We start from the raw sequence: 26,192 nt of genomic DNA on the forward strand, positions 1-26,192 counted from the left end.
CTCCCTGCCTCCCTGCTTTTGTGTTTGCACAGTTTAGCTTCCCTGAGTTTCTGCTTGAAACAAAATAATAAATAAGTTCATTTGAACTTTCCTGCTTGTGGCTTCTATCCTCTGCCTACTGTGACAGTGGGGACATTTTGTCCTCACAAATACAGTAATGCGCAGGCAGCCACACACACACACACACACACACACACACACACACACACACACACACACACACACACACACACACACACACACACACACACACACAGGCTTCCGTGGAACCGTGTGACCTGTTCACTCCAATTACGTTTACATTTTTTCCTCGCCTCCTTTTTCCTCGTTGTCGTGTCGCGCCCTGCAGTCGGTCGCTTTACGCCCGCGGCGGCGGCTCTATGGCGACTGAAACGTTTGTTTTGAAAACTGCATTATTTTTTGGTTTGTCCCTGAAGAGGTGAGACATCTGCCGTGGTCGTCATGTGGGCTGGGGGCCAATGACATTGAGCAGAGCGCTCAGTCTGGTGGATTGCCAGTGTTGCCAGATTTTCCGAGAGAAACAATCACCCGCGGGACTATGAAAGAAAAAAGAGAAAAAAAAAGAAGCGACTACAGGGGCAGGTCTATACCAGCTTGTAGATCTGTTCTGATCCGATGTGAAAAGGACTAACCCATTCTGACCTGAGATCAGATTCTAAAAATGTCTTCTACATCCTGACAGTTTTCTGAAAAAGCTATGTTTCTATGTCAGTCGTTCTTCGATTTTTCAAAAATAGCAGACCTACAAGGTCGTAGCGCGCCACTCGGTGGCGCGCTATGAGCTTGTAGATCTGCTATTTTTGAAAAGCTAAAGCATAACGCTAACACCAAAAGGGGTCCCCCCCTCCCCCCCCCCCCCCCCAAAAAAGCCAAAAAAAAAGCACAAAGTCGCTCATAATAAGCAGACATGGCAACCCTGGTTGTGCGAGCTCTCTCTCCTCCGGGCGCTATGGTGGATACAGACGTGAGTGTTTCAAATGTGAGTGTGCTCGTGTGTGCGTGTGTGTGTGTGTGTGTGTGTGTGTGTGTGTGTGTGTGTGTGTGTGCGTGCGTGTGCGTGCGCGTGCGGCCAAGGGTGCCGCTGGCTTCAGGGACCAGCCTTAACTCCAGTGAGTCATTGCAAGAACAACATTAACCACTTGGACACCAGCTTGCCTGTTCTGTTCTGAGGTTATACTTTATAGGGATTATAGGCTACTATAGGTTCCTATTTAGCGGGAGATGATCAATGAAAACTTATTTGCATAGTTTTAACCCATTCTGGGTGGGAACCCCTTTTGGTGTTAGCATTATGTTATGCTTTAACTATTGCAAAATAGCAGATCTACAAGCTCATAGCGCGCCACCGAGTGGCGCGCTACGACCTTGTAGGTCTGCTATTTTTTTTAAATAGAAGAACGACTGACATAGAAACATAGCTTTTTCAGAAAACTGTCAGGATGCAGAAGACATTTTTAGAATCTGATCTCAGGTCAGAATGGTATATGTTCCTATTTAGCGGTATATGATCAATGAAAACTTATTTTCATAGTTTTAACTGGGGGAAAAAAACGCCATGACCTTTTTTTTTATACTGTTTTGGTAATTATTTGGGACCCACTTGCAGTATCCTTAGGGCCCAGCGAGTGGGCCCGGCCCCACGCGTTGAGAACCCAGTAGGGAACGGAGATGACATTGTGGTTGTGGATTTGTTTGTTCGTTTCCTCACAGGACGAACATGACAACATGACACATGCAGGGAGGGAGAGAGGGACCCATCCCTGGCACCGCTGCGTCACTGAGGGAGCGCGCGGCGCACTGTGTGTGTGTGTGTGTGTGTGCGTGTGTGTGCGTGCGTGTTTGCGGCTGCGAGCGCGTGCACACGTGTGTGATTGTATAACTATATACTTCTGAGGACCAAAGGGTGTATGCTAGGGTTCCCCAATTAATTTTCCTCAAGGGCCATATTTTGACTAGCGTACCAGGCTGGGGGCCGAGTCTGCACGCGCGAGGTCGAGGTCTTGCCCTGAAAATTCATTTTCAGGGCAAGACCCCATTTGAAAAGGATGCCCAGTTTGACATGCATATAGGCTACTGGCAACCCTGGTTGTGCGAGCATTGGAAATGCATTGAGGCGGCCATGACACACAGAAGACACAGGACACAAGTGTGTCTTGCGTGTGTCTTAGGTGTGAATGAGGCCTATTAGGCTGGGACCGAGGCTAGCCAACGAGTATAGCAGAATTTGAGTAACAGCAGACATTGACAATTGTTTTATGGTTTAAATATTTTCCTTTATACATTATACATTATAGAAAAAAGATTGAGGTTGGGGTTATGGTCAGGATTAAACATTTAGAGGTTAGGTGTGGAAGTTCCATTTGAGTTAAACATGATTTATGCTTAGTTGCATGCCAGTGCCATGCAGCATAGCTGATCAATAAAGCTTGTAGGTCTGCTATTTTTCGGCTTTGGGCTTGCAGTTAAAAAAAGCCCAATATTTATCAGAATGGCATTCGTAAAATTCAGCGTTCTTGAGGACATCAAATTTTTAGGACGCCATTTTTAGGACATTGTCCTCACACGTAGTACGGTATAATACAATCCTGTGTGTGTGCGTGCATGCGTGCGTGTGTCACAGAGCGACACAATAGGACAGGCATTGGGGACAGACGCTGTGGGAGAGAAGAGGAAAGCTCACAAGTCACAGGACTGACAGGCCTGGCTTCAGGGGCTGCCAGGCCCAGCCCTTGGGGAGTGGGCGCCAATCTCTGGGAGGGGGCACAAAACGCCCAAGTCCAAAAAGTTCCCCTTTGTCTGAGGACACGCCATCTATAGTGACAGACGAGCTGAATGACCACACTGCTCATCATTGTGGTCTCACAGGGTGCTGTCTCTCTCTCAGAGTGCGGTGCGTGCGGGTGTCTCTCTCTCAGAGAGACACCCGCACGCACCGCCAAGAAACATTGACAGCGAAATGTGGTCGAAGAGAATCATGTTCCACGGATTCCTGTGGATTAGACATTTCATTTCTCTACTAAACAATGGCAGGCATGTTCATTCCCCCAGACGGTGGAGGAACCACAGGGCTGGGACAATAGGAGCAGTATGTCCGTCCGTCCGTCCGTCCACCCGTCATCCCTCCTCTCCCCGTTAAAGGGTAAGACCACTTTTTTTGAGGTTTGGGTTGTTTTCTTAGCTTATTATGTTCAAACTAGTCCAGTCCAGGAGTTATTTCGCTCCATTGTGCAGTTTTATAGAAAATAGCTTTATAAAAATACCAGCCCAATGAGCCCCATTGACTTACATTGTAACGGGGAAACAGCTCTCAAAGTCACTCTTTTAGCACATGAACGAACGCAACAAAAGCTGATTCTGACAGTTTATGACATCAGGAAAACTCATGCGGTTTTATTTTCGTGTTTTAACGTATATTTATAAAGGTACTATTTTGTTTGGAGGGACACTGAAGCTGCAATGTGGTCTTCCGTTTCCGGTTTCATTTGTAAACAAGGAAGCACGCTGGCTGCCTGTGTTGTACGCTGAGAGCACCAAATCCATCTGCAGTCGAGCAGTACCCCCGACACAGACACCCACGGCAAGCAGTTATAAATTTGTAGGCTTACGATACTTTTAGAACAGAGGATAAAGTGCGCTGTTCCAGATTGTTGCAGTTAGAGTTGGACCAATCGGATCGTAGTACCGCGTCACGTGAAAACAGAAGTGATTCGGTTAGCGTAAGCATACCTACCAGATCTTCGTTCTACACAAATTAATCAAAACAAGACAACGTTGACATTTTTTATTAAAAATAAAACCGCATGAGTTTTCCTGATGTCATAAGCTGTCAGAATCAGCTTTTGTTGCGTTCGTTCATGTGCTAAAAGAGTGACTTTGAGAGCTGTTTCCCCGCTACAATGGAAGTCAATGGACCCTATTTTTTATTTCTTAAATTGCTAATAAACAACACAACAGAGCGAAATAACTCCTGGACTGGACTAGTTTGACCATAATAAGGTAAGAAAACAACCCAAACCTCAAAAAAAGTGGTCTTACCCTTTAAACCAGTTAGATCTGAGACCACATTCTACAAAATGTCTTCTATACATCCTGACATGTGTCAGTGGTCCTCAAAGTATAAAAGAGCCCCAGAATTATCTGTATTTCTCTGCCGATCCCCATCTGAAAATATGTTGTTCCAGGGACCTCCCAGAATAGAAGCAAAGATTTGAGTTAAAAATGTTCACTCTTGAAGAATATATACATATTACAAATGTGCGCCACATTTTCAGGATTTTTCAAAAATGGCAGACCTACAAGCTTGTAGCGCGGCACTCTGTGCTTGTAGATCTGCTATTTCTCAATAGCTAAAGTAAAGTATAACATAATGCTAGAAACACCAAAAGGGGGATACGTCCTCCGGTCTAAATGGGTTATTAAACCAAGCAGTGTCCTTGGTTTACGGTCAGGATGGATGTTCCTTCCTGCCCACAAAACAAACCCTCCATTAGCTCTGCCCACATCTGGTTTGCTCTGCCCACATCTGGTTTGCTCTGCCCACATCTGGTTTGCTCTGCCCACATCTGGTTTGCTCTGCCCACATCTGGTTTGCTCTGCCCACATCTGGTTTGCTCTGCCCACATCTGGTTTGCTCTGCCCACATATGGTCGGCCACGACAACACGTCTCCAATCTAACTTGTTAAACAAACGATACAGTAATAAACCCACAGAGAGTAATTAAAGTAAAGTATTTACACGCTGTAGTTTGAATCTGTGGAAGTTGATTCTTTTGACCACATTCCCTGGCACATTGTAGGCATACATACTGTACATACATAGGGAGGGAGGGACACACAGAGCTGCTTAATAATGGAGAGGAGGCACCGCTCAAAAATAAAATAACGTTTGTGGACGCACTCAGCACCGTTGTAGACTCTACAATAATAAATATCCTGCTTGTTCTTTGTGCTACTGGAGCTTTCACAGGCTGAATAATTGATGGATGGGCGTGTGTGTGTGTGCGTACGTGTGTGGGCGAGCGTGATGTGTGTTTGCTCTGGAGTGTGAATACAGTTTGACTTCCAGCTCAGTCATAACCATAAGGCATGAAAGAATCTCACACACGCACACGCACACGCACGCACACACACACACACACACACAGTTCCCTGTGATTTCCGTCCTTCTCATTCCAGCAGAGCTCCAGCTCGCTGCCCACCCACATGTGGAACATATGGGATCACTTTGGGGGGGGGGGGGGGGGGGGGCATGCATGTGTGTGTGTGTGTGTCTGTGCGTGTGCTCGTCCCTCTCGCTGAGTCCAACAGTTGGAAGGAAACATTATGAAATAATATTTCTGTGTGTGGTGCAACAGTCCAGTCTATTGAGTATCCTTGCCGAGCCATGAGGCCCATAGGGCAGGAGCCTATCTCCTGTTTCTGTAGCCATGAGGCAGCTTGATGTACAAGTACACCCCCTGGACATGACGCTAGTATGTCGCAGGGACTTACCCCCAATCCAACCCTTGATGCTGAGTGTAAAGCAGGGAGGCACTGGGTCCCATTTTTAGAGTCTTTGGTATGACCCGGCCGGGGATCGAACCCCAACCTCCCAGTCTCAGGGCGGACACTCTAACCACAAGGCCACTGGGCTGGTAGTCCAGGGGTTTATAGGCAACCTTTCTTTGGCACCGGCGTGCACACCTTTGCACAAAGGAGGGTGATGATCACTGGCACACTGGCGTAAGACGTGTGAGCGTGAGGATTTTTGGTTCATATAATGAACTATTAACCCATTTAGATCTAATTCTACAAAATGTCTTCTAAATCCTGACAGTTTTCTGAATGAAAAATGTACGTTTCTGTGTCAGTGATTCTCAAACTATACTTCATGTCAAGAACCCCGGAAATGTTATGTGATTGGTCCCCCCGGGATCCAGGGATCCCCCGGAAGCAAAGATTTGAGTTAAAAGCGTTCGCTCTGAAAGAATATTCAAAGATTTGCGACACATTGTCACGATCTTTCAAAAGTAGCAGATCTACAAGCTCGTATAGCACGGCACCAAGTGCTGCGTTATGAGCTTGTAGATCTGTTATTTTTCAATAGCTAAAGTATAATAACATAATGCTTCACCAAAAGGGGTTCCCGCCCTGGGTAAAAAAAAAAAAGCTTTAGTCAAATAAAATAAGTCCCTCACATTTATATGTAAATTACATCCTACACATACTTCTACATTAATTCAAACTAACTGAGGACGGAGTCTGGGAGATAAGTGGGTTATTGCTCTGAGTAATGATCATTTTAACAATGTGGGGGGAAAAAACATATTTAAAAGAAGGGAAAAGCTTATGTTCGTGCAATCAAAATATGGTTGGAATTTCTTATGTGGTTTCATTAAAATGTATATATGTTGACAAAGTGGCACACTGACTAGAAACACACTGATCTAGAAAATATATTTGTAAGAAAATTCCGAATAGCTTTGCAGTTGTTTAAAGGGACACGAAAAAGATATATGTTAATGACGTTTAGAAGATTTAGAACACTTTCCTGGGGGGTCTTCATGTGTGAAATATGTGGTTTTAGTATATTTTAGATTTTAGCAGTGAGCCCAGTGGCTGTGATGTCATGGACACTGGGCTCACTTACTTCCTGGACTACATGTTGTCTCAGTAAGACAGCCCCTCCACCTATCCACAAGCGCTTTTCCAAGTGCTCAAAGCGCTTTACAATATGGTTCATTCATTCATACATTGGGAGGTGAAGCAGCGAACAGTCGACGCCAGCGTCCTCACTTCCCACATTCACACACCGACGGTGGCGAGCTCACACCGACCGACTCATTGGAGGCAATGTAGGGTTCAGTGTCTTGCCCAAGGACATTTCCACATGTGGACAGGAGGAGGAGCCGGGATTCGAACCGCCGACCCAGGGATCATTGGACGACCTGCTCTACCTCCTGAGCCACAGCCGCATTAAGCCGCATTCTAAATCTTCTAAACTTATTTTTTTTTCTTTTGCAAAAAAGGGTGAAGTGTCCCTTTAACACAAATCTTCTCTAATGGGGGTCTCCCGACTCCCTGGCACAACACATTGACAGAAGGGAATTAAGGAAGGAGAGGGGGGCTCCGCGGCCAAACACAATATCATTCTGGAGGGGTCCAGTACAAGCTTGGCACGAAAAACAAAACCGCTGATTTACAGAAGGCATTAGTGTAGAATCGGCCTCATTGTCTTCATGGGTTGACGTTACAAAGAACCACTGATGTAAACAACACTGTATGAATGCATGCATGTTGGTTATACTGTACGTCCGTGTTTTAAGTCCCTCCTGAAACAAAAAACCTTTCATGTGAACATGAACAAGTTGCCAACAGGATGATTTGCAGGGTTTTGCACGAGAGGGAGAATTGTTGAGCGTGTGTGTGTGTGTGTGTGTGTGTGTGTGTGTGTGTGCACGTGTGTGTATGGCGCTCCATCCGTGCCAGCCTAAACGCAAGACGTGACACGTGACCGCGTTAGATTTGCGCTGCGCTGCACTGCTCCGTCTGAACGTGTTAATTATCTCCCCATTCATTTTCAATGGGAACGCGCAACGCGCAACGCGCAACGCGGGCATGCGTAACGCATCAATCAACGCACGCATCAAGCAACACGTGCCTTTATGCGTTTATGCGTTTTTCTCAAATATCGCGTCAATATTTTTTCAGTCAGTCGCACGCGATGCGGTCATGGGTGTGCAGAGCTGCAGTGCTTAGTATGCGTGCACACGTGGCGCGTGACGATTGGTGTTTGTTTTTTTTGTCATGCGTCATGCGATGCGGTCATGGGTGTGCAGAGCTGCAGTGCTTAGTATGTGTAGATTGGTGTTTCACAGCACACATGCATGTGTGACCGTGTGCCCGTTATGTTGCTCAGCACGTACGTGTGCGTGAGCGTGTGTGTTCGCACGTGCGCGCGCGCGTGCGTGCGTAATAAATAAATAATAATAATAATAATAATAATGCCATATATACATATAATATAGATATCTGTATATTTTTTCTAATATTCCGAAGCATGGAATGCAGATTTAATAGTTTGTTAAATGAATTGAATTAATAGTTTTTAAATTAAATTAATTTCAGTCCCATTCAGTACCATTCACTCCCATTCAGTGTCAAATGTCTTTGTGCTCTGATATTATTTTAAAGACTCTGTGGCTGACCCTAAACCATGGTCTATTAAAAATAATAGGAATAAAACATTTTGCCTAAGTCACTTATTGCAGAAGTCATTTGGCCTAAATAACGTTTATAATTGCCTAAGTTAAAATGACATGTTCAGATATTGGCCTAAGTCATTTGATTCAGATATTGGCCTAAGTCATTTGATCCTTACATGTTACATGATTGACATACATCTTTATTTGTATGTCAATAGTCATATTTTTTCATATTTTTTGGAATTTAAATAATTAAGAAATATAATATATTCTACATTTGGCACAGTTTTTTTCCGCTGTTCCAACACCGCAATGCCGTGCGCGCGTGCACAGACAGACAAACAGACAGACAGACAGACAGACAGACAGACAGACAATGTAATTCATTTTACAATATGGACTGAGGTGGAATCAAACCGCAAACTTTTATTCGCCGTTGCCAACAGTGGTGTCGGCAATGAAATTAAAACGAAGGTGTGGACTCGCATCACCAGCCAGGTGAACAGCGTCTCCCAAGTCGAGAGAACAAGAGCAGAGGTTTGTTTGACATGCTTCAATATACGGTACTTGAATATAGATTTGAATAATAAATATATATGTGATAACCTAGCTTTGGAAAAGCGCTAATTTATACCGTTCATTAGGTCAAGAAGAAGTGGTCGGATATCAAAATGTGTACGGAAAAAAAGCGTCCCAGCTCCGCCAGGCTCAGCTGCTGACTGGTCACCACCAGTCAGCAGCCAGGTATGTTTTAAACTAAACTAGGTAGCCTGCATGCCTATATCATATACCAGTAACCAAAACCTATTATTGGACCATATAATTAGTACAATATTCACACATTCAAATACGGGTTGAAATATTTATTTATTATAGGCCAATCCAATGTCATTTCAGAGAAGGCTATAGCAGCGGTGAGCCGCGCCAGCTCACAGCAGCGGTGCGGGATCCTGCATGCAGCGCCCCTCTGCTCCTGCAGGACGGTCCCCCACGCCAGGCTCAGGAACGAGCCCGGTGCTCAACGACGTGGTCCTGGCCAGGCAGCGTGACATTGTCCAGGCCCTGAGGGACATAAATACAACATCCATAGTCAATCTCACGGCGAGTGTGGATAGAGTCGGCAGGCAACTGCAGAATAAATACAACATTTTTTGGGAGTAAACATTGTGCAAAGAGTATTTATTAAACGAGGGTCTTTTTTTGCTATATGCCTTGATTTTACATCGAGCTTTATAGGTGCATGCCCATATTTCAATTCGTTGCCTTTGCTGTTATATGCCAATGTTTTTAAACCATCTTTGAATGAAGTGAGAAAAAAGTGAAGTGCATTTTAACATGTGTAACGTATCTGGGCCAATTCCAAACTGTAGGCTATACTTTACTTACTTTTTTAGAACCGCCTTATGAGGTCCTCTCTCCTCTGTCTATAACCCTCGGGTAGGGGTTTTCCGGTGTGTGGTCAATGGGCATCGGCTCATCTGGTGGGAGCTGAAGGTCTGAAGGTCCAGGGGCACGCCATTGACCGGCAATATTGTGCAACACCGCACAGGACAATATGATGTTGCATGCCTTCACTGGCTTGTACAATATAGCGTGCCCCCATTGCTGCTCAAGCAAATCCACCTGCCTTTGATACAAATTAATGCATGAAACGTAAATATACAAATAATAAATGATGTCAGAAAATAAAGAGCTAGGCTACTACACATGTGACCAAAAGCATCTCACCCTTTAACAGGCCAATGCAGCGCTCTACTGTACCACGGGTTTTAATATGCGCAGCTTGGAACTGCATGCGCTCCTGGGCAGTCGCTGGATCCTGCAATGGCGTTACTAAATAGTCAGCCATTGCTATAGCCTTTGTCACCTACAACACAAGTCCCACCGAAAATTTGGTAAATATAATACATTACAATACATTCGATTTAACACAGCCTATATACTCACCCACAAGGTCGCTCCTGCCGCCCAATGCACCTAACCTGACGCTGCCAAATGAGGGCGGTATTGGTCTGGCAGCGTCAGGTTACAATGCACCAGCCTCGAGTTGGATTCCTATATTCCGTTGCGGAATATATAGAAGTCATGAGACTCTCATGACTCCTTTCATGCCTTTCATGGCTTCTACATATTCCACAACGGAAATATAGGACTAGTTATATATTAAGGACTAACTAGTCCTTAATATCTACGGAAAACCCACCAATAAGCCCTTATCCGTTTTTCTCAAGCAATGACAATTTCACTGGAGCGCAGCGCTATATGCACGCAGACAGCACATGATACAGGCCTACATCCCGTCCCAAACACTGAGGACAGTGAGGAGGTAAAGTAAACTTGTTTATAATGTGGCAAGAAAAATATATTCCAATTACTTTTCGGTGCGCACTCACCATGAATCCAAGCAGAGGTCCTCACAAGTATAGGTAAAACACCGCCGCCACAGTCCCAATGGCCCGTCGCGCAAAAAGTTGATATTTAACATTGGCTATAATCTGCCAAATCTCAACCGATTGGTATAATTCCAAATGGTATACACTCAATGCAATTTATATTTTCCATTTTTCATGGGCGTATAAGTCATAGAGCCAGAGAAAGGAGAGATATGGTATAGGAAGCACTAAGCCCTGTTAGCCATGCAGCCTATTATGTTTCATGAGCTGTGGTGGCTTCACTGATATTATATCAGTGAAGCCTGACGTTATAAGAAGATAACGCCCCTGCATGACACCCCCCTGGCCACCGTATAGCGCATTGACAGGTCTGTCTGTCTGTCTGTCGTAGCATGCAGATAGACAGATAGGGGGGGGGGGCAGTTTGACAACAGCTGCTGACACATGTTCATTGATGATGATTAATAGGCCTACTGTATATGCTACTGTGCTGCTGGATCGTCGATAAATGGACTATAGGCCTACTGGACTTTGATGTTACTGCACGGATATAAGCGAACCAGTTTATCAATGTTGGATAGTTGGATACCTGCATGCGCTCTTTGCATGTGCACGGCAGATGGAGAGAGAGAGAGAGAGAGAGAGAGAGAAAGAGAGAGAGAGAAATGAGCTCCGTTCATTGGCTTTATAGGCAAGTGCAGAAGGTTTATAACGACAGGTGCCCACCTTAGAGTAGCCTATATATATTAACTTATTATTATTGGCTTATTATTTTGCCAGCGGGTGCTTTGGCTCTTGCGCGGAGTTGACGCCGTTGTCTATAGGCCTACGTGCCAGGATGATTTTAAATAAATATGTCTCTGTCTCTGCGTCTCTAGAGCTATACAATATATAGCACACATCATGTGTGACACATGTGTGCACATGCACACACACACACACACACACACACACACACACACACACACACACACGAGATTCTGACAGAATGCAGCGGCGCATTCTTAAAATAAACAGATATACAAGCTTATAGTGTACCATAGCGTTATACCAGCATACTTACCGTTCAATAATAATTAGCATGTATTATTATTAACGAAAAACAAGCAGTTTTTTCAAACAGTTGTTTGAAACAAAATGGTTGCTGCTTCTGATTAGTTACTAACTTTACTAGACCAATTTAAAATAGTATTAGATGTTTTTCGTTAATAATAACTTATGCTAATTATTACTGAATAATAGGCCATCAGTGGCCACCGGTCGACTCCATTTTGCGCATTACGGCGCCTAGATTGAAATGACCACATTAATCAACAATAGACCATACTGTTCATTGAAAATAGCTGCAAAATCACTATAGTTGTGATGGGATAAAGTAGACCTTTTAAGTATAGTTACCAAGTAGGCCTACCATTAACCCCGCGATGCTGAGCGTGTGTTCCAGCTAAACCTAAGGGTAGGTCTATAGATTTTTAGGGTTAATTATTAGGACCCGATTTTTAATTTCATTCAGAGGGAGAGTCAAGGTATATATTTTATATATAGTGAAACATACATTTCATCGATATCCTTCATCGTCTTCATTTCTTTCATAGTTAAAGCAATTGCTAAGTGGTCTATTGTCTAAAAAAAACACACACAAGCATGAACAGTAGACATCTATTCATCATTATTTATTTCAAATCAAAATACAAACCACTGTCACCAACTCGTCTCGAAGTTCGCGCACACACACACACACACACACACCACACACACACACACACACACACACACACACACACACACACACACACACACACACACACACACACACATGTTATTACAATAAAAATAGCAATTCTGTTATTTGTGTAATGTGTAGGCTATATAGCCTACAAGTATGTATTTATTATGAAGAGGGCTGCGCTATGGCGATTCACTTGTGTGAGTGGAGGCGGGGGGCTTGGAATGGATTACTGACTGTGCAGGCAGAGAGAAGTGAACGGGTCACGGTACCGCTGGCTGGCCTCTGTTTTGCGGCGCAACAAATGAGCTTCTGCTTCAGTTCATAATGCTAAATGTTTTATAAATCAATCGGATTATCAAACGATAGACTGCAACATGACAAAAACAGTTGCACTGAGCCATCTCGTTAAACCCAGCATGGCTGCGATGAATAACCTAATCATTAGACCTAATCAACGTCATATAGTCACCAACCGATCCATATAATTCTGTAGTGTATGATCTGACCACGCAATGTTACAGTCCACTGCAGGCTATTTGATTTACAAAATGATTAGTATTATAACCGCCGTCCCTCAGTGCGGCAGCGGCGCTCCTCGTTATATGTGTCAGATTTAAAATAACAGAGCTGTCTCTAAGCTCTAAGCTCGAGACACGCCATGAGCGGGTGCATGGATATATATGTAGGCTATGTTTGTTCTTTTGGACACCGAACGGGGACGATACTTGGGGTCTTGGACATAGCTTCACTTCAGAGGAAACGGGGAGCTACTCACCAGTCACCACCACTGGAAATGGAATCCATTAGAATGATATGGAAATGGTAGGCTACATTAACAGTCTAAAGTGAGCTACAAAAAACCTTTATTTCGGCGATAAGTCCATTGAACTCCGTTCTCACTCTCACACAGACACACACTGAAAGAAAAATAAATAGATACATAGGTATAGAGAGAGAGGGGGGAGAAGTGAGACGGGTTGCTGTTCGGTGTGGAGTGAGTGATTGATTGATTGATTGATTGATTGATTGATTGATTGATTGATTGATTGATTGATTGATTGATTGATTGCGCGGTTATTATTATTATTTATTATTATTTATTTAAATAATAATAATATTTTTTATTAATATTTATTATTATTATTTTTATTATTATATTATTTTTATTATTATATTATTTTTATTATTATTATATATGTATATATATATATTTATTTATTCATTTTTTAAATATTTTTTATTATAATAATAATTAATAATTCATATTAATATTTTTTAAATATTTTTAAATATTTTTTAAATATTGTTTAGGCTACACGACGCGACAACACGACGCGATGCAGTACAGTACACAGAACGCGAACGCGAACGCGTTCTGCAACGCGGTGCAGAGCTGCAAGCCACAAAGCATGCGTCAAAGCATGCGTCAAAGCAGCGGTGCCATACTGCGCGAAACGGACGTATGCACGCACGCACGCGTGATTAAAAAAACTCAACGCGGCCATGCGCAGTGCAAATGCTGTATGGTTTTTGTGGCACTTGCGCAGAACGCACGCACGCACGCATTAAAAAAATCTAACGCGGTCACGTGTCACGTCTTGCGTTTAGGCTGGCACGGATGGAGCGCCATAGTGTGTGTGTGTGTGTGTGTGTGTGTGTGTGTGTGTGTGTGTGTGTGTGTGTGTGTGTGTGTGTGCGTGCGTGTGCATGCTGAATATGTATTTTTTCTTTGTTTTTATACAAAACCGGGAAATTGCTAGCTACAGTAGTGCCAGGGTAATATTACCGGTATTTGGCCTTGCGGTCTGAATCCATGGGTCAATTTACTAACTCTACTGGAGCCAAAATGTATTACTTTATAACTTGTTAAGAACTGAGGAACTGAGTCTTTGTGTAGTTTCCGTGCCAAGGACCCCCAAATTGATATGTTTTTTGGCACGTGAAACAATTTCACGGGACGTACCGCGCCCTGCAGGTAAATACACTTTGTCGTTGTCGGCCCTTCGACAAATAAAAAAACGCAGGTCTCGTTGACAATGAATTACTAGGCGCGTTAATCGCTGCTCATCTGAAAGGACCTTTATGAAGCAACGTCCAAATATATAAGCAACTACAACCAAACAGCATTACACACAAACCCCAAAGAACTACAACTACACCCAAACCGCATTACACACAAACCCAAACAACTACAACTACACCCAAACCGCATTACACACAAACCCAAAGAACTACAACTACACCCAAACCGCATTACACACAAACCCAAACAACTACACCCAAACAGCATTACCCACAAACCCAAAGAACTACAACTACACCCAAACCGCATCACCCACAAACCCAAACAACTACACACAAACCCCATTACACACAAACCCAAACAACTACAACTACACCCAAACCGCATTACACACAAACCCAAACAACCGCAACCTGCATCTACCAATATTCACAAGCAACTGACATACAGAAAAACAAGCCCAAATAATGAGCAGAATTGGGTGCGACAAGTTTTGTTTTAGTCTCTGACCCATACTAGGAAGTGAATGCCCTAAACCCATACGTCGGTCATGGTCTGGGTCATTTGATGCTTTTGACAATACAACGGCGTCAGCAATTACGCAGCCTAGGCCCTATATATATATATGTTTTAATTTTTAACAACTTGTATTTACCTAAGTACATAAAAATACAGGCCTTTTACGGGCAGCAAGACTAGTTTGTATAACGTCGTATTGCTACCCTTACGTTAACGCTGGCCGATTCTACAAATGCCTTCTAAATCTTATCTTAATCTAAATCTTATTTCTTGCTATATTGCATCACATATGTGTGGAGGAACCTCATACAGCATGTCCAAAAACGGATACTTTCCTGGATTCAGATCAAATAAAACAATTAAAAGTATCTAATTTACAAGATCAAAACACGCTTGTGTTTCGAGCATTGCTATATTTTTGAGTGGTGCAACCACTCCTACATCCAGCAACGTCCGTGTACCTAGGTAGGTAGGTAGGTAGGTATGTATGTTTGTATAAGTGAGCACGAGTATGTTACTTATTTATACCAGTAGGGGGCACCAGAGTACAGAGAAGAAATTGGAACGATACAGAGAAGAAATTGGACGATACAAATTGGAATGATACAGAGAACCAATAGACGGGAGTTGCACCACTCGGTTCACACTGGTGTGATTTTTTTATTTTATTTTGTGTGATGCTGTAGTTGTATATGATCAAGAATGCCATTATTTATTTTGGCATTTATTTTCCTGTAATGGGTTGAAATAAATCCTTTTTCCTGCAACTCACTGGGGCCGAGACAGGGAAGTGGAAGGCTATACAGTAAGTGTGTGTGTGTGTGTGTGTGTGTGTGTGTGTGTGTGTGTGTGTGTGTGTGTGTGTGTGTGTGTGTGTGTGTGTGTGTGTGTGTGTGTGTGTCACGGCCTCCGCGCGCGGCTCTGCCGGCCAGTAATTGGCTACGGTTGAACTCGTGCTGGAAGGCGACCGGCGGGCGACCGCCGGGGGAATGGAGCCGTCCGATCCCAGCTGCACCTCTGCCCTCGTTAAGCCACTCTGACCTGAGATCAGATTCTAAACATGTCTTCTACATCCTGACAGTTTCCCATTCTGACATGAGATCAGATTCTAAACATGTCTTCTACATCCTGACAGTTTCCCATTCTGACCTGAGATCAGATTCTAAACATGTCTTCTACATCCTGACAGTTTCCCATTCTGACCTGAGATCAGATTCTAAACATGTCTTCTACATCCTGACAGTTTCCCATTTTGACCTGAGATCAGATTCTAAAAATGTCTTCTACATCCTGACAGTTTTCTGAAAAAGCTATGTTTCTATGTCAGTCGTTCTTCGATTTTTCAAAAAATAGCAGACCTACAAGCTCGTAGCTTGTAGGTCGTAGCTATGAGCTTGTAGATCTGCTATTTTTCAATAGCTATAAAGCATGACGTAATGCTAACACCAAAAAGGGGTTCCCGCCCAGAAGGGGTTAAGCGTCACGAGCACTTCCTTCATGAGTGACTGCATCCAATTAAAACTCTGTCTCCCTCCCAGCCGTAGGACGGAAAAACTGATCCATTTACAACAGCACACACTTGTTGTTGTTTTCATATCGGTGACCGCCGCGTACGAGAGCGTGCGTGTGTGTGTGTGTGTGTGTGTGAGTGTGTGTGCATGTACGTGTGTGTGTGCGACTGTGTGAGCATGTGTGGGCTTGTGAGAGAGTGTCACAGCGTGCGTCCACGAGTGGTTCTTATGGCGTTATATATTCTTGCTACTTGGATGTTCATATAATTGGTGCTCACCATAATGTTCATTATGCCATTTCTGTCTACTCACTCTGACCCCTTTTCCACCCGTCGGTTCCCAATATGGGAACCGGTTCACTTCTTTTTGGGTTCTTACTTTGGGTTCTTACTACAGAGCTCCAACATTGGAACGTTAATTATGGATTGAGTGGCCAAAACCTACCGGTGGAAATGGGGTCTCTGTGTCTCAGGGGAGGGCTGTGACCAGTTCAGAAACTTGTCTACTCACTCTGTGTCTCAGAGGAGGGCCGTGGACAGTTCAGAGACCTGTCTACTCTCTCTGTGTCTCAGAGGAGGGCTGTGACCAGTTCAGAAACCTGTCTACTCTCTCTGTGTCTCAGAGGAGGGCTGTGGACAGTTCAGAAACCTGTCTACTCACTCTGTGTCTCAGAGGAGGGCTGTGGACAGTTCAGAGACCTGTCTACTCACTCTGTGTCTCAGAGGAGGGCCGTGGACAGTTCAGAAACCTGTCTACTCACTCTGTGTCTCAGAGGAGGGCCGTGGACAGTTCAGAGACCTGTCTACTCACTCTGTGTCTCAGAGGAGGGCTGTGGACGACCTGGAAATCAGAAATCCAAGCCGATATAAACTACTGCTGCAATGGAAGCCATTGATTGCATTTCCATTAATAAAATGTAAAGCAAACCCACCACTGTGTGTGTGTGTGTGTGTGTGTGTGTGGTTTTGTCGGTGTGCTCGAGGGCAAACAGCTCAAGCTCGAGTTTAGAGCTTTGGCGATACGTTCCAATTACTGCAGGTCCAACACAGAGACATGCATGACCTTACCTTCACGCGCACGCACACACACACGTGCACACTCGCACTCGCACTCGCACACACACACACACCCACACACACACACACACACATCCTTACCTTCACACGTGTGTGCGTCCGCCGTCAGAGAGAACCCTGGGAAGCAGGAACAGACTGGGCGTCCACGCAGCGCCGTGCACTGCTGCCCGCACGGACCGTTACCTGTAGAGGGCGACAAAAACACACCACAGCAAGCAGCGTGAGCACCGTTGCACCGCACCGGAGCCTCCCTTAGAGGGCGACAAAAACACACCAACAAGCAGCGTGAGCACCGTTGCACCGCACCGGAGCCTCCCTTAGAGGGCGACAAAAACACACCAACAAGCAGCGTGAGCACCGTTGCACCGCACCGGAACCTCCCTTAGAGGGCGACAAAAACACACCAACAAGCAGCGTGAGCACCGTTGCACCGCACCGGAGCCTCCCAGATCTACAAGATCACAACGAACACGCTGCAACGTCGTGTCACACTGAGAGCGTGACGCGTTATGAGCTTCCTCCCTGCAACCCTCACTCGTGCGAAATCGGGTAGGACAAATGGGGACGCGTCCGGGACACCTTGGGGTCCTCAGAGTTACTTACACGGGGGCCGCCAAATATTTGTGTGACAGGATCTCTTTTTTTCTTTGTTTACCTTAAACACCATCCCTATTCTGAGGAGAACGTAGCCGATCTACAAGTGGAAGTATTGAAAAGTGGACATACTCAAGCACTTGAGTAAATGTACTTTGTTACTTTACAACAAACGGTGGGAGTTTGACAAATATCTCCCAGTTTGTGTTTTTTTTTTTTTGGTACAGTCACAAATGTACTCGCTGATGGAAATCTGGCCTCTCCACAAAGGATTGCAGTCCTCCTTAATCATGTTGACGGCTCCCCGAAAGCCGGCCGTGTCAATTCTTGTATAATTTCTCTCTCTCTCTCTCTCTCTTTCTACTGCCCTGCCAACACATTCCTCCCATGCACGCACGCACGCACGCGTTTGTATTGGATGATAATTTTATGAATGCCATTTTCACACACACCAAAAAAAGAAATGCCATTTTTAACCATTATGCTGAAAAGCAGAACAATAGCAGATCTACAAGCCCACAACGCGACGCAGGCTAAACCTATAATCTTATAACCTCTCCCTAATCTAATATGTACCTAAAAAAATATTTATAAAACAACCATTTCTCTTATGAGGACCTTGTACACTTACTACTAACACACAAACACACACACACACACACACGCGCGCACGCGCATGCGCACACGCACACACACACACACACACACACACACACACACACACACGGTTTAATCTGCATGGCCAGGTGCCAAAGCCATTCTCTGGCATTAACAATAGCTTCCTTGTACAGACATACTGTACAGTTACACTATATGGAACCTGAGAGATGGAAGCTGTACATTCACTGGAGGGATTAGACCCGAGTGGTCCCGACATATACGGCTGTGTTTCTCCCTCGGTGGGCCCAGAGGGTTATAGAGGTAATCCCTACACATGGAGACATGTACTGCTGTATCCGTATTGATCCGACCAGGCAATTATAACCTACATATAATCGGTTGTCGGGACAAAATGTCCCCTAATCCCTAATTGGTGTATAGTGTACGGTCCGTGTAAAAAAACAGCGGACCGTTCCTAAAGTGTGGTCCGGGGACCCCCAGGGGTCCTTGAGGAAATTCCAGGGGGTCCCCAGCTAGATGATAGTTTGGAACCAAATGGACCCTTATGGGTCTGTAACTCTGAGAGTGTACAAATGGAACCAAACGGACCCATTTGTACATTCTCAGAGTTAAATTAACATTGATTTTACAATATAATTTGGAGTCCCAGAGATAGAAATGGGGGTCTGTAGACTAACATGCATGTCAAACTGGGGGTTCTTGAAATAAAACGGGTTGAGAAACACTGCTAGAGCCGTAAAGAGGGTGTTCCCTGGAATATTCTTTCAAATAGGGGGTCTGCGGGCTAATTAGTGTCAATTTGGGGGTCCTCCTTGACAAGAAAAGGTTTGGGAACCACTGGTGTCAGAAGAGCAGTGTGTTACCAGAGCAGGGGTCGGGCTGAGCGGTGGTCTTGGTGGTGGTGGTGGGGGGTGTAGTGGTGGTCTCTGGTACTGCAGGTGGGATGATCACCACAGCGCTGTTCTCTCTGAGACCCTTCAGCTCCTCCTCTGGATTCACTGGAAACACATGAAGACTCACATGAGGACTCACATGAAGACTCACATAAAGACTCACATGAAGACTCACATGAAGACTCACATGAAGACTCACATGAGTAAAGACTCACATGAAGACTCACATGAAGACTCACATGAAGACTCACATGAAGACTCACATGAGTAAAGACTCACATGAGGACTCACATGAAGACTCACATGAGGACTCACATGAAGACTCACATGAAGACTCACATGAGTAAAGACTCACATGAGGACTCACATGAAGACTCACATGAAGACTCACATGAAGACTCACATGAGTAAAGACTCACATGAAGACTCACATGAAGACTCACATGAAGACTCACATGAAGACTCACATGAAGACTCACATGAGTAAAGACTCACATGAAGACTCACATGAAGACTCACATGAGTAAAGACTCACATGAGGACTCACATGAAGACTCACATGAGGACTCACATGAAGACTCACATGAAGACTCACATGAAGACTCACATGAAGACTCACATGAAGACTCACATGAAGACTCACATGAAGACTCACATGAGGACTCACATGAGGACTCACATGAGGACTCACATGAATACTCACATGAGTAAAGACTCACATGAAGACTCACATGAGTAAAGACTCACATGAAGACTCACATGAAGACTCACATGAGTAAAGACTCACATGAGTAAAGACTCACATGAAGACTCACATGAAGACTCACATGAAGACTCACATGAATAAAAGTATTTATAACATTGGTAAAAGGAAACCAAATGGACCCTTTACGGTTCCATTTGGTTTAATTTTACGCTCTCAAGAGTTAAATTATTGTTAAAACATCTGCATTACTTAATTTACAAAAAAGTCTACACAATTAGAGACTGTAGAAGAATTGTCATCTGTTGTGTCTCCTGTGCTACCAACATCAATTTGGAAAGAATTGTCGTCAAAACCTTATCCGAGGGACGACAAAATATTCTTTAGTTTGGGGTCTGAGAGGACAAAATCTCATCAAATGTTGGTCCGTGCCTCAAATACCAAATAAAAAAATGGTCATTCATATGAAAAAGGTTGAAAATCACAAATTGCACAGGGCAGATATGACAAATAACTTAAAGAATTTTCAAAATAGCAGACATCGTTGATCTACAAGCTTACACGCTTGTAGATCTGCTATATCTGCCTTTTTTATGTTTGAAAATGTATCAATCAATCAACCTTTATTTATATAGCACGTTATAACACAACCGAAGTTGACCAAAGTGCTTCACAACAAAAAGACAAAAATAAACAAATTCAAAGCAGAATACGTCAATCAAAAGAACATAGCATATATAGAGTCACCGTGGGACATGGGTAATACTGTACAGTGCCTAGAAAGGTTAAAATCAGTTCACATTAAAAGCCAGGGAAAAAAGGTGCGTTTTAAGAAGGGATTTGAACATGTTATGTAATGTATGAACATTTTTCACCATGGAAACGATTGATGATTATGCGAAAATAATTGTGATTATATCAAATAATTGTGATTTAACAGGCGATTATGTAATATCAGAAACCAGCAGTAACTGAGTGTTATTCCAGAGAACATGGCTTTTAGCAGCGGTATAATTTGACCTCTATCCGTACGTTTTTGTCATAACGTCCCACAATTCCATGAATTATGTTTCACGTGAGGTTGTTCCATTATACTGTAAGTGAGCCTGTTTAAAATGGGCCTTCCTTAAGATGTGTCATATACTGTAGGCTAGCATACTAATGTAGGGTTTTGGTTTCACTGCCTCTCCGGCATGGTGAAATAATCATAACAGACTGGATGACAAAAACACAAGATCCATGGATTTTGACTTGCTGTATAGGTGCCTTGTTTCCTAATGTAAGTTTGTACTGTTTGCTTGTTTTGTTGTTATGTTTTTAATGAGGGGACTGTGGGTGAAAATCAACATATTTGCGAAACCCGGTGTATTTATTATTAATAGGCATTGTCCCGTCTAAGTAAACAAATAAAGTAAAGTAAAGTAAACACTATATACAGAATGCTATAGGTCTACTCTACATAAAACCTAAAATAAATTGAAACAGTTTTCTGAAAAACCCGTGTTTCTATGTCAGTGGTGCTCAACTTTTGTCAACTCCCCCCCCCCCCCCAGAAGCAAAGATTTGAGTTAAAAATGTTCGCTCTGAAAGAAAATATATATTCAAAGATTTGCGACACATTCTCACAATCTTTTGAGTGGTGCAACCACTCCAAGGAACAGCAATGTCCGTGTTCACCTATGTGTTGGTTAATGAGCACCACTATATGACTATGAGTACCAGTAGGGGCGCTGTTGTGCCAGAAACTGAGAGAGGGATAGTGCTGCACTGTTGCCTGCTAATGAGAGAGAGAGAGAGAGAGAGAGAGAGAGAGAGAGAGAGAGAGAGAGAGAGAGAGGTGTCACACGGGTGTGATTTTTCAAAAATAGCAGATCTACAAGATCGTACCGATATTCCAATAGCTAAAGTATAACATAATGCTTAAAACACCAAAAGGGTGAATGGGTTAAACAACGGGAGAACTCCTATACAACTCCTACAAGTGCAGAACGGTATCAACAGCAGAGAGCTGTTATTTCTCGTGGATCTGCATCTCCAACATTCACTACGGAAGGCACGACAACAACAATGTTCTGCTGTTTGAAATGTTTGTCAAAAAGTCTTCCTGCCGAGTCATTGTTGTCATAATCAGCCCATCTCATAACCGAGGGAACGGCGGAAACAAACAGTCTCAGCTCAGAGACTCTGGAGGCTGCTGTCCAGAAATGGGACAAAGAGCCTTTCTTATCAGGGCGTTGTCATCGTCACATCATCATCATCATCATCATCATCATCACACATGGAGGCCTGACATTAGGAATAAAATAAATCACACCCGTGTGAAGTGAGGGCCGGGCGCTCTTATCATCATATATCATTAACGGTTTTAGTGCTCCCGGTGGAACGTTCCGTCATAAGGAATCCAACCAGCAACTGCTTCTGGCGTAATGTTCCGTCTGATTAGCTTTATTATTGATATCAAACCGGATCGCTGATTTATCTTTATTTTTTTAATATTATGGCTTGGCCTTTCCTTCTTTAACGATCCTAGACCGGGTTGTGCAACAGCGCTGCCGTCCACCTCCCATTATACAGGCTGACTAAAAAGCTGAAGAACTCGAGATCTACGGAGCTCTCCGTGGTTTGGATAAAATGCGCGATGTTCGGAAGGTCTTTGCTGATTATCCGGTGGTTTAGATGGAAACATTGGCGCTTTCTAGAGCACGGATGGCTTCATTTTATTTACCGTAGCATTAAAGAGGACGCTCCAGTCAGGATGTCAGTCCAGTGTGTGCTACATTGAAATCGGCTCTGCGTCCAGCAGGAGGCAGTATATGCGTTAATCATCTCATTCCGGCCAAAGAATGCTGAATTAACTAGCTTGTATTGGTAACTTTGACTGCACAATAGCCTCCCATTTAACCTCCTTGTCTAGGCCTGTATTTATTAACCCACAAGCTAGTTAATTCATCATTATTTTACTGATCGCTCAGGCCGGTATGGTATAGGCCCCAGGCCTACCATTGTGTGGCACAACTATGCACGGAACATCTACTTGTATGTTCACAGTGAAAGGGGGTGTTGGTGAGAAGAACCACAGGCATACTGCCTACGCATAATGTCTTGTGGGACACCCAGCCAATGCCTCAACTCCTCCTATCCTATAATGAGATTAACTATCAAAATTTCTCTAATGCTGAAAACCAAATAAAATTATGTATCTTAATGCTGACCTATAGTGACAGTGACACTGACGGAACAACTTTTCCATCTTGTTGCTACAGTACTTGTCTAGTGCAATATCCTGTTTTGTAACTGTTTGTTTTGTGTTTTGTTTTGTTTTCCTTTTTATTTTCCGTTAATCACCTTGTATTGACTGTATGCTTGTGGACCCTCTCGAAAACGAGATATTGTATCTCAAGGGGTATTCCAAATAAAGAATTTAAATATATATATATATATTCCAAGTGCATATCAGGGTTGGGGGGTCGATCCCCAGTCCAAATATGATTATTCTGGTGGTGGGGGGGGGGGGGGGGGGGTGGTCTTTATACCGACCTGGTGCACAGGAGTGTCCGTCCTGCTGCAGAAGGTATCCCTGGTGACAGGCGCAGCGGTAGGACGTCCAGGTGTTGGAGCAGATGTGCTGACACAGCTGGCCCACGTAGAGACGACATTCGTCCACGTCGCCGCGGTCCTCCACCGAGTTCACCGCCTCGTCCACCTCGGCCTCCATGTGGAACGCCTGCTTAGGGAACCTGCTGTCTGACATCACTGAGAGAGAGGGAGGGAGAGGGAGAGAGACACAGAGACACAGAGAGAGAGATAGTAAATTGTTTGCTGAAAGTAAACACATTGTTGAGTTGCCATTGTTCTGTGGCTAGCAACAGCTTCATCACACCGACTACACCATAAAAGTCAGTCAGACGGAAAATTAGCAGGCGAACACAGCGATAAAAAACAAATAACTCTTTGAGGGTTTAAAGTCAAATCCCATGTCAAATCCCCTTTTCCCAATGGGAGAAATGCGTTTTTGAATGATTTATTGAAAATTCTCTGTTGTGACTCTGCGACAATAAAAGACCTTCAGAGAAAGCTTGACAAGTTTGCTTCCAGGAAAAAAATGAATTGAGTTGATACAATGTTTAGTTTTTGTGTTGGAAGCCATTTAAAAAAGAATGCGCTTACACAATGTAGTGTTTTTAGCACATGGAAAAAAGATACAGGCGTTTTAAAGTTTATTTTGGTAAGAACTTTTTTTCTACAGGGAGCACATACCTATGACATATCTCATTTTAAAGGGTGAGTTGTCTAGTTCAATAATAAAAAAATAAAAAGTTTCCCACATGTACCACTGTAGATATTTTGCCATCTATAAATAGCAAGGTCAGTCATGAGCAAACTGACCAAACCAGCTAAAACTGCCTACTGCCCGCTACTGGAACAAGATAGAAACTAAATGTTATTCTTTCCTGAAACTTGACATTTTAACGAAGATTTTGATATATAATATGTTTACATAGTCTTACCAGTACCCTAGTCTATTCATTCATGTATCTCAAAAACCTGTTATGAAGAAACACAGTTTTGATAAAAAACACATCCAATGACATAGTTTTCCGGACTTGGTGCCTATGATATGTTTGAAATGTAGACTTGAATGTACTGTATTATATAAAAAAAAAAAATTGGGTTCTTACCATCTACCGTTACAGAGTAAATCACAGTTGAAACTCGCTTAGTCAGAACATAAACCTCAGAATAGTGTAAAAATAGACATGAGATGTATCTCGGATTTGAAAAGTGCAAGTTTTATTTCTTTTTTTCTTACAAACATAAAATTATAATAAATATAGAAAATAAATAATGCAATAGGACACCCACTGCCCCCCTCCTCCCCCCCTGAACCACCGGAGATCTGCTCCAGTACATCTGTGATGAGACTAACCGCTATGCAGCACAGTCCATCGCAAAGGTGTGTATTGTGTATATTCCACACGGACGTGTCTGTGATCGAGCTGAAAAACTTATTCGGCCTCTATTTCCTTACTGGCATCGTGAAGAAGCCACACCCTCGTGTCCTACTGGTCTAGGTGTAAGGCTAATGAGACACCGCAGTTCAGGAGAACCATGAAACTGGCCCGGTTTCTGCTGCTCAAGCGGTTTCTTCATTTCAGTAACCAGGAGACTCCAGACACAGGGGACCGAATGTACAAGGTCAGACATCTTCTGAACTATCTACTGGCCCGGTTTCAGTCTTGCTACACGCCAGAGAAGAACATCTCGATAGACGAGAGCATTATGCTCTGGAAAGGACGGCTGAGTTGGAAGTGCTACAATCCTCTTAAACCAGTTAAATGGGGCGTGAAGAGTTACTGTCATGCCGAGTCAGCAACAGGCTACCTCTGGAACATGAGGCCATATACAGGAGTAAGCTGTGGGCTTGACAAGATCGTGACGGAGCTTCTCGGTCCGTTGGCCAACCAAGGCTACCATTTATACATGGACAATCTGTACAACTCGGTCGACAGGTGTACTTTGCTACTGTCTTTGGGAACCCATGTATGTGGGACCATGAGGAAGAACAGGGAGATGAAGCGGCTTAGCAAACCAAATGACATGAAGCCGGGCGAGACTCTCATGCGCCACAACATGACGGGGTGATGCTGTTGGCTTGGCGGGACAAGGTGGCGAAGATGTGCACCACCATCCACCCACACACGATGGTCAAAGTCACTGAGAGCCTGTAAAGTTCTACCTGTTTCAGATGGCAATGTACAATGCGTTCTTGTTGCACAAAATAAAGCAGGGCAGGACAAAAAATCTCCTGGACTATCTAATGTTGGTGGTGGAGAAGTCGACATCACTGTGGGCAGAGGAGGAGGAGACATCCGTCCATTTCTTCACGTCCTGGATCTAGATAGATAGACAGACAAGTTAGATTTAT

The 26,192-nt window shown here is 43.8% G+C and overlaps 1 protein-coding gene across 1 annotated transcript in view; it reads right to left on the bottom strand.

Annotated features, from left to right (window-relative positions):
• LOC310863103 (uncharacterized protein) overlaps nt 1-26,192 on the bottom strand; it is a 107,465-nt gene that overhangs the window by 24,191 nt on the left and 57,082 nt on the right. Inside the window, exons 10-12 of the mRNA XM_083771236.1 lie at nt 23,804-24,019; nt 19,534-19,668; nt 17,537-17,638 (exon numbers count right to left, since the gene is read on the bottom strand). Coding sequence (XP_083627362.1) covers nt 17,537-17,638; nt 19,534-19,668; nt 23,804-24,019 — 453 coding nt within the window. The remainder of the gene's footprint in view (nt 1-17,536; nt 17,639-19,533; nt 19,669-23,803; nt 24,020-26,192) is intronic.

The sequence above is a fragment of the Protomyctophum parallelum genome (assembly GCF_964188405.1).
Source record: "Protomyctophum parallelum genome assembly, chromosome: 8".
Taxonomy (NCBI): domain Eukaryota; kingdom Metazoa; phylum Chordata; class Actinopteri; order Myctophiformes; family Myctophidae; genus Protomyctophum; species Protomyctophum parallelum.